The following is a 15,861-nucleotide window of genomic DNA, read 5'->3' on the forward strand; positions in this document are numbered from 1 at the left end:
GTGAAAATAGACTTCACATCCCAGAGCTAATGAATTCATAATCCTTGCTGCATGCGGCTCTGTGGGTCAGGGTGGGTGTGAAAGTTTGGAAACTAAATTGAATGTAACAAATGTGGGTGCCTCCCCCAAGACATGTAGAATGTGTGTTAAAAGACAGTATCTGTCTAACTTCAGCTGTGCCTGAAAGGAGGGAGGGGGGCGGAGGGGGCCAGAGTACCGAGGATTTAAATCACGTTGTTTCCATTTATGCAGAGAGAATCCATAAAAAGAGATTTATTAGCATATTTTCTTTTTTGAAATGTAGTATTTTGTTTTGCGACTTTGAAAGTGCTCCTCGGTGTAGCGCAGAGTAAATATTACATTTTTGTTCAACAGCCGCCAAGATGTAATTGTCTGTGAAATACAAGGCTTAGGACCTGATTGCAGCGAACTACTGTGCTGCGGCCACCGCCCGGCTGGCTGCGCGGGGACCGCCCGCGTCCGGCGGCGGATTCGCGCGGACGCGCCGCCGCGTGGGGGCCGGGGGCGGGGGGGCCGGGGCGGCCACGCGCCCGCGGGAGCCCTTCCAAGGGGCTCGGAGCTTCGCTCTTCCTGCCGAGGATTTAAAGTGACTTTGTTCCCCAAGTCAAACCAGAATAAGCAGCTATGGAAAATGTAACAAATCATGCTAGCAGTTTAACAGCGAGGGGGGGCGGGAGGGGCGGGAGGAAAGTCCAGGAACCGCTAACAAACACCGGAGCAGCGGGTCTCGGGGAGGGAAGAGCGGGGAGGGAAGAGCGGGGAGAGGAGGGAAAGGGTCAGGAAGGACGCGACGCGATGGCCACGTGCGTGCTGCTGCTTTCATTGTTGGTGAAGCCGCCTCCGCGGCTCCGGCGGGAGCCTGCGGGGTCCGATCCCTCGGCCAGCGCCCTGCGCGCCCTGTGCGCGCGGCGGAGGGAAGCTCGGCCGCCCGCGCCCCCTCGCGGCCCCTCCCCCGGAGCCGCCCGGTTCCCCCGCGGGGGCTCCCCGGGCCGCCGGCCGCCCGCACCCGCCCCGGGGAGCCGAGGAGAAGCCGGGCGGCTGCAGATTGGCCCCGGTGGCACCGCTGCCACCAGCCAACCCGTAATTGCAAAGCAAACACGGCTGAAATATTGGGATTGGTCGCGGTCGTGACAAGATCTACGCTTTTGCCGCCAATTTATTTGTGCAGCTCTATTTAAAGGCACTTGATTGAGGAAATGTTGAAAATAGCGGTGAGGGTTCCCCTAATGAGACCTCGGGAGGGAGGCGGCGGCCTTCGCCCCGCGTGCCGGGCGCGGTGGGGGAGGGACGCGGTTAACCCCTTGCTGCCCGCCTCCGCCGAACAGTCCTCCGGGATCCGCCGGGGGCCGCCGGGGGAGGTCCCTCCCGCCCGGCAGCGGCGACCCGCCTGGGCCTGAGTGGCGGAGAACCGGCCTCCTGGGCGGCGGTGGCATCAAAAGGAGACGTTAACCAGGAGCGGCCCAGCAGCCAACGCAGAGGCCTAAAAGTGCGGGGTGGCGCCCCCTGCACCCTAACGGTCCCGGGCTGTGGCTGCAGCCCCGCATCTCAGTCTGGGGCGCACACTGTCCTTCGAGGGCTGAGGCCTTGCGATCCCCGGGGAGGCGACCCGGCCCGGCCCGGCCCGGCCCGCAGTTGTCTGGCTGCGTCCTCGGGCTCCTGGAAGAGAGGGCGAGAAGCCGGAGAGGCAGAGGAGATACATAAATACTTGCTCCGCGCAACCAGAAACCGGTTCATCTTCCCTAACACCCTCGAGGCCGGGCTCATTACCCCCCATTGTTCAGATGGGGAAACTAAGGCTCAGAAAGACCGAGGCGCCCCTCCGTGGGGAGCCCGGAGCCCTCCGTGCCCGCTCCGACTCGCGGGCCCCAGGAGGTCGAGAAAGGGCACCCCCTCCCGGATCCAAAGTTGGCTTCGGCAGACCCGATGCCGGTGCGATCATGGGAGGAAGGCTTCCCTGGGTCTCCCGGGGAGTTAGAGAGAAAGGTCGGTTCCCTAATGGGCCACGATCAACTCCTCCACTAGCTCGAGTCGCTTTCAAAATAAAAACCAACCCGACTGCTACCGGATCGGCGGGATTCACCTGACTGCTCTAAGTCACCCCTTTTACACAAGCCGTTTAAGCACCTACTACAGGGTTCAAGGCGTTGGATGGGCTCCCCACGAACCCATAGTCACAGGAAGTGCCCAGAGATCTACTAGAGAAACCCAAGCAGGGGCCCCAGAAAGGAATTCAAAAGAAAAAAGATTGAGTTGGTGGAAGAGAGAGAAGGGAAGCTATACCTGGAAAGGATTCCTGGATGGACGGCATTTGGGGGGTGGGGGTAGAAGAAACACAGAGGGGGGTGGGGTTGTATGCTAGCTATGCTGAGGAGGCAGGGGGTGTCAGACCCACAGTTGAGCACCTGCTGCCATCTCCTGCTTGCTCCTCTAACTTGAGAACTGAGTTGATCAAACCCTGAGCCTAAATTCCAGTCTCTCTGCAGATTAGGGCTTGTCGACAGCACCCTTAGGGCTAGACTTAGACCCTTCCAGAGCCCTGGGCTGGGGCCAAGGGAGACTGTCAAGGACAGCGGTGGGAACATGCAGGGGGGGGGGGGGGGGTTGGCGCTCTCCTCAGAACTCCTAGCAGTGGTTCTCAACCTTCTGGCCCTTCAAATGCAGTTCCTCATGTTGTGACCCAACCATAAAATGATTTTCGTTGCTACTTCATAACTGTAATGTTGCTACTGTTATGAATGGTAATGTAGATATCTGATATGCAGGATGGTCTTAGGCGACCCCTGGGAAAGGGTCTTTCAACCGCCAAAGGGGTCACACCCACAGGTTGAGAACCTCTGTACTAGAGCCACACAAGCCAGCGCCTCCCCCGAGGGATCTGGTCAGAAAAGCAGCTTAGCCAATCTGAAGGTTGTCTTTCTGGAGTCAGAGGCAGATGTAGACTGGAAGAAGGAAGACCCCTGGAGGGGGGGGGGGGATAGGGGAGGCCTGGTTTCGGTTGGACTCCCCCAAGAGTGATCTGTGCCTTCTGTTAGCAAAACAAAAAAGCACCCGCCACACCGATTTAGAGAAGCCTCCAAACGTGTTCTGAATGGAATTCTGCTTTTCTTCTTTGAAGTTGGATGCTTTGCAAGCAGAATGCAATTCCACGTTTTGTTCCTCGAGGTTTTGGCCCGTGTTAACGTAAGTGGGCATTCACACAAGTATTCAAAGAAAACCATTCTCTGCTGGAAAATGGAACAAAGTCGCCCCTCTCCAATCACGGGGCAGATATATAATCTGTAACAACAAATTAGCCTCCCAGTGCTGCGCATTTCCCGCAAGCATCCTGCCTTCTCTGTTTATAACTTTTCTGCCTGCAATTATTTTTATTTTAATTTTCTGTCACTTGAACAAAAACCAGAGCCTTTCCTTTTCATGTTTTGTACACAACATGTTCATTTTGATAAGATGTCCTTTCCTATCCTCTTTTAGTTTGCCTTTCCTTGTTTAGAGTTCTGTATCAGGAGTTTCTAATACTTCTCTCTCTCTCTCCCTCTCTCTCTCTCTCTCTCTCTCTCTCTCTCTCTCAAGAACTTGTCCCTGTCTTGCTTTATTTGTGTGAAATTTAGTTTGAAAGGAGATCAGAGAGAGCAGGAGGGGTTTGTAATAAGAGAATGACCGAGTGACCCAGAGGCTGATTATCTATCATTAACTGGAGACTCGGTGTACCCAAATTACCAGGGAGACCTCAGTCTGCCGGATCCTCACCCGGCCAGAAAGGCGAGTGTGGAATGCACACACTGAAACAGGCTCCTGACATTGCAAATGAAGACACTCGGCTCACACACTTTAAGGAGGTTTCCTTCAAAACTCAACTCGGGTTCAGTGGGCAAATTTATTAGATTCTGACACGGTGTGCACAGGTAAAAAATCTCTGCTGAAAGACTAGCTGTCACATTTCTGTAACTAACTTTTGTGCGTTGTTTCGTTTGGAGCAAAATTGCAGTTAATTGTCTAAGCTCCAGAGAATATTGAGGAATCAAGCCAAGCTGCTTTTGATCTGCTCACGCTGCTAAACCCAAGCCTTGTAAAGATCGAGGTTTGCCATTAATATTGACAATAAAAGTGTTTCTTTTTGTTAACCTGAAACCTAAGCATCCTGGCTCAGGTCCCTCGACTAGACTAGACGCAAAGGCCCTAGAAGAAAGTAGAAAAGGTTTGGAAGGAACTGCCAGGGCAAAAGAAATCCCTCTATGTGAGTTTGCAAAGGAGGTTTCAGAACAGGACTTCCAGGAATGCGAGCAATACTGCAGTTAGAAGTGGGCATGGCCTGGCCCTCAAGTCACAAACAGACCCTTCAGTCACATAAATGGTTTGTCCAGAGCCCCACGTTTTAAGTTGCTGTTTGCTTTTGTATTTTATTCTGCACCCCAGACTGTATTTAGGACTAGTTGAAGTTAATTACTTACTGTTTCCACAGAGCCTGTATGCAAACTTGCAATTACTTCCTCCTCTGAATGTTGAATGATTTCCTCCCGGCTTGGAAGAAAATATTGCTGGCGTGTATACAATTTGCTTGAAACAAGAATGTGGATGAGTAGTTAACATAAATCCTGTGGGGTGTAAACTATATTTTACTGCAAAGTAGCAAAGATCAGATTTACAGGACCTCTTAGGACCCCTGTAATAACATTAATAACACCTCCCATGTATACTGCCTCTCGTGCGGCCCTTTCACGTACACTATCTTTTGTCCCCTTTAGTCTGAATAAGTATTTTAGCTTTACAGACCTGGATACCTAACAAAGTACCTCGTTCTCCCTTATCAGTGCAAACCCCTCAGACCAGCTGACTATCTTCCAGTTAGCATGGAGAGCTAGTCATTGATTATTTGGAGGAAATGGAAATTCCCAATGCCAGTCATCTTGGATATTAATATTTTGCATACATGTTGTATACGTTAAACTTACAACAATGTTGCATGTCAGTTATATCTCAATTTAAAAAAAAAAAACGGGGGGGGGCGGGTTCTTATAGGAGTTAGGATGAACCAGTCAGTAACATCAAAAACCTTGTCAGCCCAAACGAGGGCAAATTAGAAGGGAGGGAAGGAGACAGGGGAGAAGAGGGACCAAGTGGAGGGGAGGGGGGGCAAGAAGGGGGGAAGGGAAGATATACAGGCAACAGGCAAGTCCCAATTGTGTCCATTGACTGGGATGTTTCTTAATCATCATTGGACTGAAGGAGTCATAAGCAATCAGCCCCTTCACAGTCATGACCTCAGCTGGCTCAGCCCCTCCCCGCCACCCCCATCTCCACAGAACCACTCTGGATGGGGAAAAGGGGAGAACAGGGCCCACTCTTCAAATACCCTGCCCCCACCCCAAAATACAAAAAAAGAAAATGCTCAGAAGAAATAAAACCTCATAAGAGCCCAAGGGAAGCTTTCCCCGCCCTTCATGTCTGAAACAGATACAAAAGTCCGATGGACTTTGATTCTGCTTTGTAGATGTGTGCTGCAAGCGGACCTTCATTGCTGGAGCCACTGTCCCTTGCCAGGTCTGTAGACAACTGTTTCCGAAAAGGAAAACAAGGAAGCGAGGGCCTACAAAACCCCAGTTCGAGAGAAACCCTTGCCGGCACTCGGGCAATGTGTCTTGTTCTAGATGTCCTAAGGGTTCTGAAACTAAGTGGTCAGCATGTACGATGACTCCACCCCACCCTAGTACAGACAGGAATGCAGAGCCATCCGCTGTCACAGGAAGCAGGGTCCTGGGAGCAGGTGGGACTGGGTTACATCTTCAAGAACACGTTGCTTCTTGTGCCACCTTCTGGGTTTGGTGGGTTTCTGGGGGTCACTTGATATAAGCTCATTGTAGATATATAAGGGAATGCTCAGTGACTTCTATGTTAGTTGGGGAAATAAGGTAAAACGAGATTTGAAAAAGGACGAAGGGAATTGAGCCATCATTCCCGTAAACATAAAATGTGTGTTTATGGCCCTTTGGCCTGGTTCGTTTCAGGTCCAGTTTATTTTGAGTTCTCATGAGCAAAACACAAGATACAAACTGCCCTTGCCTTTGGAATTATAAAGACCTCAAAAAGACCTGTATTTTCCCTAAAACACACTGAGGTTTAAAAATATTTTTTTTTTCGTTTAAACCAGATTGATTTTTAAAGTATCTCACAAGACCAACATGTTTGCAAGGGAGTGCTCAGCCTCTCTCATGCTCTTTGAATCTTTTCCAGGGGAGGGGGTGGGAGTGAAGGGAGAGAGGCAGGGATGTGAGCGCACAATAAATGTTTGAACCCGGTTCTGTATGTTTAGTTGGAGGCAGATGTCAGGAGCAGCACAGTGAGTACGCCATCAGCTACGACAAAGACGGTGGACACAGAATCACAAACATCCCGTGGACACAGAATCACAAACATCCCCCCAAACCAGGGCGGCCCCCCTGTGAAGGGGTCTCCAAACTGACCCCGTAAAAGACAAGTTGCAGCCCCCCAGCCTAGGAAAAGGAGAAGTAGGAAGTAATGCCCTTGCCAGGATTCCTCCTGTGGGCACCCACCCTAGGGCTGCCCCCCAGCCAGCATCATCTCAGCAGCTGGGGCCCTCTGAGTACTCGGAAAATATGCCCTTTGGGGAGCAGTGCCCCAGAGGCCACACTAGTTCAGCCCTGGGGAGGGGTCACCAGGCTGACATCTAAGCCTGGAGCTACACCCTCCTTCCCTTTTCCCCCTCTCCTTTCCCCCTCCATCACTGCCACTACCATCACTTTCATCACTGCCGCCTCTGGAAGGCACAGGGTACCCAAACTGGGGGCGAACTCGAGATGGCATCTTTGCCTCACAGCTTTCCAAAACAGCAAGCTAACCCAGCATCCCACTCACTGCACCTGGAGCAAAATGAGCCAAAGAGAGCACTGAGGGGAAAACGTGGCTGCCTTTGATTGAGAATTCAGAGTGGCGCTCACTAGTCTGGCTTCTCTGAGGCAGTAACTACAGTTAAAGAGAGCAGAGTTCACCCATCTGTCCCCTGCCTCCAAGCCGCTGCCTTTCGAAGGCTGTGGCCCCTGGGTTTGGCTTTCTGAGATAAATGAAGCCCTAGACCCTTGGACCACATTAATTAACTGATAATGACACTGTCAGTAAGAACTGATGCTCAGATTAGCATCTTTTACGACTTTTTTCTGTCCCATGTTGTCCGTCTTTTTTTTTTTTTTTTATCACTTGCCATGCTATCTGGGGCCATGCAGGGACTCGCTCATTTTTGTTGGTGTTGTTTCAATTAAAGATCACGAGAAAGGCAAGGCCAGTTCTGAAGCCTTCGCCACGGAGGCCACTGGCCTCGGATGGACACAGCATCCCAACCTCCAACTCAGCCCTCTCCTGGGCCCCTTCCTCCTCCGTTCAACTCCCCAAATTCCCTTTGGGTCTGAAAGCAGACTACCAACTACTCTCCGTGGATTTTATCTGTTCCCGGCCAGGGTGCAACCATCTTACTTTGTCTACATACTCCCAAGGCCTAGATGTGTTTTTATAAACAGACTTTTTTTTAATGTATCAAATGTCAGGGGATTGAACTACCAATATTTACACACTCAGGGTTTGCCTCCCGGTGGAAATGTAAACAGAACCCAGACCACACTACCTATATTCTTTCTTAGAAGAGCAACGTCTTAAAAGGACTCTCCTTATGTTCAAAATTGCAGACCCACCAAAGTTGGAGCTTCTAAGTTCTAGATCCCTATTTTGTTCCCAGCCCAAACCCAAACCCCTGGCACTTACCAATGAATCTGGCTTCAGCTGCTCTCCACTCCCTGCTCTCTGCCTTAAGACGTTCTGACCGGGGCCAGGCCGCCAGGGAAACTGACCCACGGAGGGAACTGAACGGCCTCGCATGGACTCCCAGCCTACATCCCTCTCTGAGTTCCTTCCCCTTCCTACTGCCCTGCTGCAGCCAACCTAAAACTTATTTCTCAGTGCTGTTGCCCAGGGCTCTGTGCCTCAAATCCTTGGCAGCAATGGAGTTGGACAACCCCCCAAGCCCTGCTCTCCATTTGCCCTGACCATGCCTTCCATCCCTGCATGAGGTACCCCCACAGAACGCACCCAGAGGGCCAGGAGAGGATTGTCCTCCCAGAGTCCTGGGGACTCACTTTGCGGCCTGCCTCCAAGGATGGTGGATGACCCAGGTGGAGTCGTCATTGGTCTCCCCTGGGCGACCCTGGTTAGGACCAGCACGGTGTCCTGCTCCTTCTTCTGCACACTCTGCCCTCTGGTCCCTCAAATTGATGCCAGAGGGCTTCTGCTGACATCCTTTCCCAAACTGAACTCCATCGAACAGAATCCTCATCTACCACCCTCATCTATCCAGATCAGCCTCCCCTGGCCGCTCTGGGCGAAGCCCGATGGATGACTTCAGCTCCCGCCACTGTCCGGTCCCGGTCCCACCGTCTCCTCACCCGACTAGCGTCCTGCGATCCTTCTGATCCTTCTCAGAGATGCTCACGCCACAGGGGCGCCCTGGCCTGGGTGCCCCGAGGCCTGCGGCGTCCAAGTGGAGATCCATTTTCCGTGATAATGCGTTCAAGATCACCAAGGCCAGCAATCTAAACATCCACGAGCCGTCCTTCTAGCCTGCCTCTTAAACTGGTGTTTAATGGTTCCCCTCCGAGAACTAAACCTGCCTTCCACAGATGCCCGCTTTTATGGGAGAGGCAGGAATGTAGAGATATATTTATATGTTTGTTCATAAAAACTGGAAAATAAGCTCTGAACACGCTGTAAAAAAGATTCAGTTACTTACCAAACAGGCTAGTTAAAACAGGGGAACACCGGGACCCGCTACACCACAAATTCGGGGAATCGAGGTGCCTGCGCTTTGAAATCGCCCAAGGTCTTCGGAGGGGCTGGTGTCCCTGAAGAATATGGAGATAGGATTTACAATCGGCGGGTCTCCATCGTGATCTCCCAAAGCAGCCACGATCGCAGGAGCCACACCAAACGGCCCGCGTGGTGGGTCAGTGAAGGGACCGCAGCCGGGAGTCTCCAGCCCGCGCCCAGGTCCACGCACCAGCCTTCCCCGCCGCCCCGCGTCCGCCTGGGCTCAGCCGCGCCTTTGTGGGGGCCTCCCCGCCCCCCGCAGCCCGCCGCCTCTGTCTGCTCTCGACCCGCACAAAACTGCACCCGTCGGCCTGCGGAATGCCTTGCCTTGATTACCTACCACCAAACACTCCCAAAAGCAATATCTGCGTACCTTTAAAAAAAAAAAAAAGGCAGAAAAGAAAAAAGCGAAGAGATACTGTACCTGGTCTGAGATTCTTCAATATTTGAGAGTTGGGGGGAAAAAATATTTTAATAATGAAGCATCTGTTAAACACTTGCATTAACCTCTGGCTGATAAAAAAGTTTTTTTAACCCTGCCCCCCCCCTCGTTTTAATTATCTTATGGTTATGAAGGGGCAGCCAATCCTGGAAGAGGACCTCGGCAATTAGCAAGAAGAACATCAAAAAGTTTTATTGCGGAGAGCGCGAGGCGCCGCCCCCGCCGCCCCGGGATTGGCGTGAGGGGCCTCTGACGACATATATTAACCCGAGCGGCCCTAAAGATGTAGCTGTACATGGAGATCCTGCCGGGAAAATCCGCTTACTCCCCTTACGGCGCCCAGCCCGGAACGGCCGCCGCCACCCGGGAGCTCCCTCGGCCACCGCGCAGCCCCTCTGAGAGCCGGAGCCGAAGGCCTTCCCGCTCCAAGGCGACCGCAGGGCCCCAGATCTTTCCCCCGAAGGAAGGAGAGGGTCTGAGAAAATGGATGCACTGAGACCTCTCTGAAAACCCTCCGAGGGAGCCCGAGAGGAGCGAGGACACGTAACTCGCAGCTAAAATCACATTCAGGACCACAACCACCACCGTCCAAAATTTCATTAAAACAATAAGCGCCCAAGAACCCAGATCCGGCTGGTGGGGGGAGGGGAAGGGGCGGGAAGGGGAGGGTCGCACGGAGGTAGCTTCGCGCTGAGCAGTCGACCCCGCCGCCTCCCTGCAGAGCCGGGCCGGCTCCTCCACCGGCGGCTCGGACTCGTCCCCGGACTCCAAGTTAACGTCGGTGCCAGGAGCGCGGCCGGGGCGCCGAGCCCGGCGACTCCGCGGAGCAGCCTCGCGGGAGCCCGGGCACTTTTGCATGAGCACCGGAAGATTCGGCGTCTCCGCAGCAGCTCGGGAAGCAGGAGCGGGCGCGCGGGCCGTGGAGCGAGGCGGGAGCCGGCGCCGGCGGCGGCGGCCAAGGGCGCACGGTGCCGGGACCAGCTCGCCGCGCCCCATGGGGAGCCGGCGGCCGCAGCGCTGCTGAGGCGGGCCCGGCCGGCCAGGCGGGGGGCCGGGGCCCGGGCTGCAGCACCCCCCTCTGCGGCTGCCGGGCCGGCCCGGGCGCCCGGGGGTTGGGGGGTGGGGGGTGGGGGAGGCCGCCCAGCGCCGAAGCAGGGGCCCGGGTCGAGGGCGCTGCGGGGCTGCGCGCACGCTGGGGCGCGTGGAGGGGCGCGGAGGGCGAGATGAGTCTGGTAGGGGGCTTCCCCCACCACCCGGTGGTGCACCATGAAGGCTATCCGTTCGCCGCTGCCGCCGCCGCCGCTGCCGCCGCCGCCGCCAGCCGCTGCAGCCACGAGGAGAACCCCTACTTCCACGGCTGGCTCATCGGCCACCCCGAGATGTCGCCCCCCGACTACAGCATGGCCCTGTCCTACAGCCCGGAGTATGCCAGCGGCGCCGCCGGCCTGGACCACTCCCATTACGGGGGGGTACCGCCGGGCGCCGGGCCCCCGGGCCTGGGGGGGCCGCGCCCGGTGAAGCGCCGGGGCACCGCCAACCGCAAGGAGCGGCGCAGGACTCAGAGCATCAACAGCGCCTTCGCCGAACTGCGCGAGTGCATCCCCAACGTGCCTGCGGACACCAAACTCTCCAAGATCAAGACGCTGCGCCTGGCCACCAGCTACATCGCCTACCTCATGGACCTGCTGGCCAAGGACGACCAGAACGGCGAGGCGGAGGCCTTCAAGGCGGAGATCAAGAAGACAGATGTGAAAGAAGAGAAGAGGAAGAAGGAGCTGGTTAGTACCAGGGGGCAGGGGGCCGTGGGGGTGCGGGCTGCGGGGAACCGGTGCTCCCCGTCTCTTTCCAAATGGGCTGAGCAATGGCATCCCGCTTTCTTCGGCTGCGTCCTGAGCCAGGTTGTTTGCACGGGGTTGTGTGAGGGCTGCGGTGGGGGAGGGTGTCAGCCAGAGGAGGAGGTTAAGAGGGGTGCTTGGCGCTGGTGATCTTCCCTCCAGGTTATCGTTGCTTCCCCCAAGCACTTAGGACCGACCTCGCAGACTCAGGGTCGCGATTGATCTTCCGATCGCCCTGGCCCGGACACCTCATTTCGTGTCCTTTAGAATCTTCATTTGGCCTCCAATCCGATGCTTTCAGATATTAAAAAGAAAAAGGTCGCCCCCAAACTCTCAATTCTAATTATTTCACTATTGATTCCATTTCCACCTCTTGAGAAGGAGGCTGCCACTGTTTTTAAGAGAGTTTTGTGGTCGTTCTTACTGTGCTCCGGAAGATGTAAAGGTAAACATACAATGAGTACTTTTAACTTCAAAATGCAGCTCCAGTTTCTCTTCCGCCATGAGGTTAAAACGTAATTTATCAGATGAATACATTTCATGGGTATTTCTGTTTTCTTTGCATTGCCCTGCATATTTTAAGACACAGAGTAAATATTACTGTGATCATTGTTATTGTTGTTAACCGTAACACAAAATTATAACTGAAAATTAGTTTTCTCAAGTTCCTACCAAGTGCCCTGAGGGTGGTGGGGTTCAGAGCGGGGTTTTTGCCAAAAAGGGCCTGGAAAATAGAGTGTTTCTTCTTTGGGGCCGAAGGCGCTCTCGTCGCTGCATAAACGAGTGACCTCTAGAATAACCAGGGATTTCAGAGGCCTGGAGGAGAGGCACAGCGGAGCCTCTCTAGAAAACCTCAGGCCCACAGGCCCAAGCCAGGGTGAGGGAACTTCTCCCCATCTTCCTGAGAGCATGGATCTGGGATTGCAATTGAAGACAGGGAAACCATATTTAGCCAACCCTGGCTAAGGGCCCCCAGCTCCTCCATAAGCGACTTGCAAACCGGTTGTTGTTTATAAACGTGCGGATTCGGTAGTTGAGTGTTGCAGGCGCTTGGCGGCCTGTGCGGTAGCTAGGGCGGTAGCTAGGGCAGCGCCAGTCTTCGTAGCTCTTGTGCAGGGGCTACGACTTAAAACCATTTTACTTCCCATCTCTTCCTCGGTCTCACTGTCTCTCTGAGCCCAGGGAGCGCGGGGGTGATGTGGAACCAGGTCTCCCCTCTGAATTTCTCTTTCCACTTTTCTCCCCCTCGCCTCCCCTCTGTCCAGAATGAAATCTTGAAAAGCACAGTGAGCAGCAACGACAAGAAAACCAAAGGCCGGACAGGCTGGCCGCAGCACGTCTGGGCCCTGGAACTCAAGCAGTGAGGAGGAGGAGGAGGAGAAGGAGGAGATGGAGGAGGAGGAGGAGGAGAGCGTGAGTGAGCTGGGGCCCAGGAGCCAGATGCAGACCCAGGACTCGGGGCAAGCTCTCCGTGCTCGGCTCTGAGGACTACTTGCATTTGGAATCATCCGGTTTATTTATGTGCAATTTGCCTCCCCACTCTTTGCCCCGCTATGAGGCATCCGCTCCCCACCTCCCCCTCCAAAAAATAGTGGATATTTGAAGAAAAGCATTCCAGATTTTAATATGAAGAGGACACTCCCGCGTGGTAAGGGATCCTGTCGTCTCGTAGATTCTCTGTGTTTGAATGTTCCCTCCTGGCTGTATAGACACCAGCGTGGCCCCCTCCCCACCTACCCAACCGCTTCCAGATAAAAGACAGCGGACCTTGGTGTGTATGTGAAGTGTATCTTTAATACTTGGCCTTTGGATATAAATATTCCTGGGGATTATAAAGCTTTATTTCAAAGCAGAAAACGGGGCCGCTAACATTTCCGTTGGGGTCGGTATCTAGTGCTGTCTCGTTTCATCCGTGGTTGTTCCCTATTCCAAGATGTTTCCAACAGCTACTTGTTATGTGCACTTCCGTCCTCTAAAACTAAGTGGAATTTAATTAATATTGAAGGTGTAAACGTTGTAAGTATTCAATAAACCACTGTGTGTTTTTTTTTTACAAAACCCCCAATCTTTTAATAGTTGATACCTCAAAAGAGTTTTGAAAACAAAACTGTTATATTTGTTTTCATAATATTTAAAATATTCCGAAGTAAACTAAATTATGATTGCCTCTAACTTTATTTGAAAGAGTCATTAACGTGAGCATCCCTCCTCCCCAGGGCGTGGAGGTTCCTTCAAGAGAGGGTCCTTGATGAAAATCCTGCCATAGTGCCTGGGCTCTCTCCCCCAACCTCCGGGAGAACGCCGAGTGGTCTGTAGGAGGAGAGCCTGGGCTGGAGAAAGGTCTGGTGATTCCCCCAGAAGGTGGAAAGGGGTCCTTGTTTTCCTAAAATCAACCAGAAGCCATTGGGTGAGGGCTTCGGTTTTGGTGTGGGGAGCACATTTCCGGTGGACGGGGTTTGAGGAGAATCCCAGGCGTTAAAGCCTTTCATTCAGAATATAGGGCTTTCATCTAAAAAAGAGAAAGAAAAAGAGGAGGCTTTGCGTGGTATGGAGGGGGCAGGGGAGTGTATTCTCATCTGAGCTGGCCGGGGAGAGGGAGGGCCTGGTGGGGGGCGGGGGTGAAGTCCGTGATCAGGAACTTAGGTAACATCAAGTAAGAAACCTCGAGCACGGCCATGGATTTAAAAGGGGTGCGTAGTGAGGGCTAGATTTACAGTGAGCTACAGGGAATTCAGTATTAACTGCGCGGTGTCTGAAGTCCTACCGGCCACAAGCCGGCCCAGCAAGCCGCTCCCTCTCGGGACTACCAGCTCCCACCCCCACCCCCCACGTCGTCCGAGGTTTGGTCTCCCCAAGTCCCAGCACGACCCGGAAGGAAGTCCCTGAGGCCTCCTTTGCCCGTGGGCTTGGCTAGATCCCGAATCTCTGCTTTAGGAACCAGAGGGACGGGTGTGCCTAAAAGGACTGGGCCGGCCTGGGAGGGGGAGAGGAGGAGAGGGATTCAGGAGTGAGGGGGGGCGGGTGGAGGGAAGAAAGGTGAAACGTATTAAAAAGTGGTTTGTTTCATGAAACGCCACTTATATAAATCTGGTGTTAGGGAGGCTAGCCAGAGGCTTTCCATCTTGGAACCCATCCTCGAGGTGGTGTTCGCACCTCGGCTTCGGGCACAGACGCTCCCCTGATCTCCCGGCGGTTCCCACGCCCGGCCGGTGCCCACTCGGAGCCCGCCGCCTGCAGCGGGCGAATTCGCTAGGGCCGGGAGCGGCGGCGAGCGCCTCTGCGGGTCTCTTCTGCGGGCAGCTGACGACGCGAGGGCGAGGGGTTAGAACAACTCGGCCAAAGCGATCTGAACTTTCTCCCCTCGGGTCAGCCGGCGCTGGGCCGCCGCGGTGGGCGCGGGGCTGTGTTTACAGACACTTGCCTTTGTTTATAGCACTGGGGGGGGGGGGGCGGAGGGAGGCGCGCCCTGATTTTCTATTACTCTCGGGATCCCTGTCCGTTTGACCGAGTGCCTCCCTCCCTCTCCTGCTTCCTGCCGCCTTTCGCGTCTTTACTTTAATCCCTTCAAGAGAAAGACACCAACCAGAGCCTAGGGGTCAGTGGGAAACGTCTACCAATGTAGTGGAGAGGCGGTGAGGTTTTCAAAACAGGAGCCAGGGAGGAGTTCTCTTCACCAGGCATGCGTGCCTGCGCTTGGGTAGCTGGTCTACTTCGCCATCTGGGCCTTAACGCATTTCTGCTGGTTTAACACTTCTCCTGGTTTATTAAACACCAGCAGAGGAGAAGCAGAAGACCCTGGCAGCACCAGCGCTACGGGGGCAGCTCCCGGCTACAGAAGCTTGTAAACCTGCTCTCCAGAAACCCGTCTTTGTCTGGCCTGGGCCAGGCGCGGCCCGCCTCCTCTCTCCTGCCTGCCGAGCCGCTTCCTCGGGCCCAGCAGCACCAGACCCCACACCTCCACCACCTGGACATTCCTACCCTCCAGGAACCCGAAAGCCAGACATCCAGCAGAACCGTCACCCCAGGGACCCAAAACCCCTAACCGGATGCACACCCTAACTGGCCGGACACTCCCGCAGGCAAGACACTCAGATTACCCGTCACTCCAACCTCCCAACATCCCTGCCCCACGTTGTCAATCCCAGGAAAGTGGCCGGTGTGCCGGGCCAACGTTTCTTGAGCGCTTCCATGCTTTTCTCCTCAACACATTTCTATCTCTTTTAACTCCTTTTCTTTTTTCCTTCAAAAAAAAAAAGTTTCCAAGCTCCTGCCTTGTGAAATGGCTAAAAGGTCTCTGTTTTAATTGCTCGGATAATGTGGTTGCTGCCATTTTGTTAAAAGCAATCACTCCTGCAGCGAAATCACAAGCTCTCTAGACAGGCCGGAGCCGACAAAAATGCAGGATTTGACGTTAAAAGCTAAATGGGAAGCTGGGGCGGCGGAAGGTAAATTGATGGTAGATCTGGCTGTCAGGGTTCGGCCCCAGACCGCCACGCAGTCCCAGCGCCTGATAACCCTGGAGCACCAGCAGGGCTCTGGCCTGGCTGCTGTGTGTGTGTGTGTGTGTGTGTGTGTGTGTGTGTGTGTGTGTGTTCCTTCCTACAAACCCATTCTCAACTTCTTGAGAAGTAATTTGGAAAACATAAGAGAGTGGGACCTAAACACACTCCTTGCTCCCAATCTCAGTTTTCCAGGACT

At 54.1% G+C, this 15,861-nt stretch overlaps 1 protein-coding gene and 1 long non-coding RNA gene across 2 annotated transcripts; one reads left to right on the plus strand and one right to left on the minus strand.

Moving 5' to 3' along the window:
* Positions 1 to 284: 284 nt before the first annotated feature.
* LOC132235373 (uncharacterized) lies at positions 285 to 9,478 on the minus strand. The gene is made up of 4 exons (XR_009453006.1): positions 9,311 to 9,478; positions 8,810 to 8,921; positions 4,470 to 4,575; positions 285 to 1,677 (listed from the first exon to the last, which is right to left on the minus strand). It is a non-coding gene; the product is annotated as an uncharacterized LOC132235373 (long non-coding RNA).
* Positions 9,479 to 10,414: 936 nt separating this feature from the next.
* HAND2 (heart and neural crest derivatives expressed 2) lies at positions 10,415 to 13,335 on the plus strand. The gene is made up of 2 exons (XM_059697629.1): positions 10,415 to 11,106; positions 12,429 to 13,335. The coding sequence occupies exons 1-2, from the start codon at positions 10,552 to 10,554 to the stop codon at positions 12,525 to 12,527; spliced, it is 654 nt and encodes a 217-aa protein (XP_059553612.1). The 5' UTR covers positions 10,415 to 10,551; the 3' UTR covers positions 12,528 to 13,335.
* The last annotated feature ends 2,526 nt before the right edge of the window (positions 13,336 to 15,861 follow it).

The sequence above is a fragment of the Myotis daubentonii genome, chromosome 5 (genome assembly GCF_963259705.1).
Source record: "Myotis daubentonii chromosome 5, mMyoDau2.1, whole genome shotgun sequence".
In the NCBI taxonomy this organism is placed as follows: Eukaryota; Metazoa; Chordata; class Mammalia; order Chiroptera; family Vespertilionidae; genus Myotis; species Myotis daubentonii.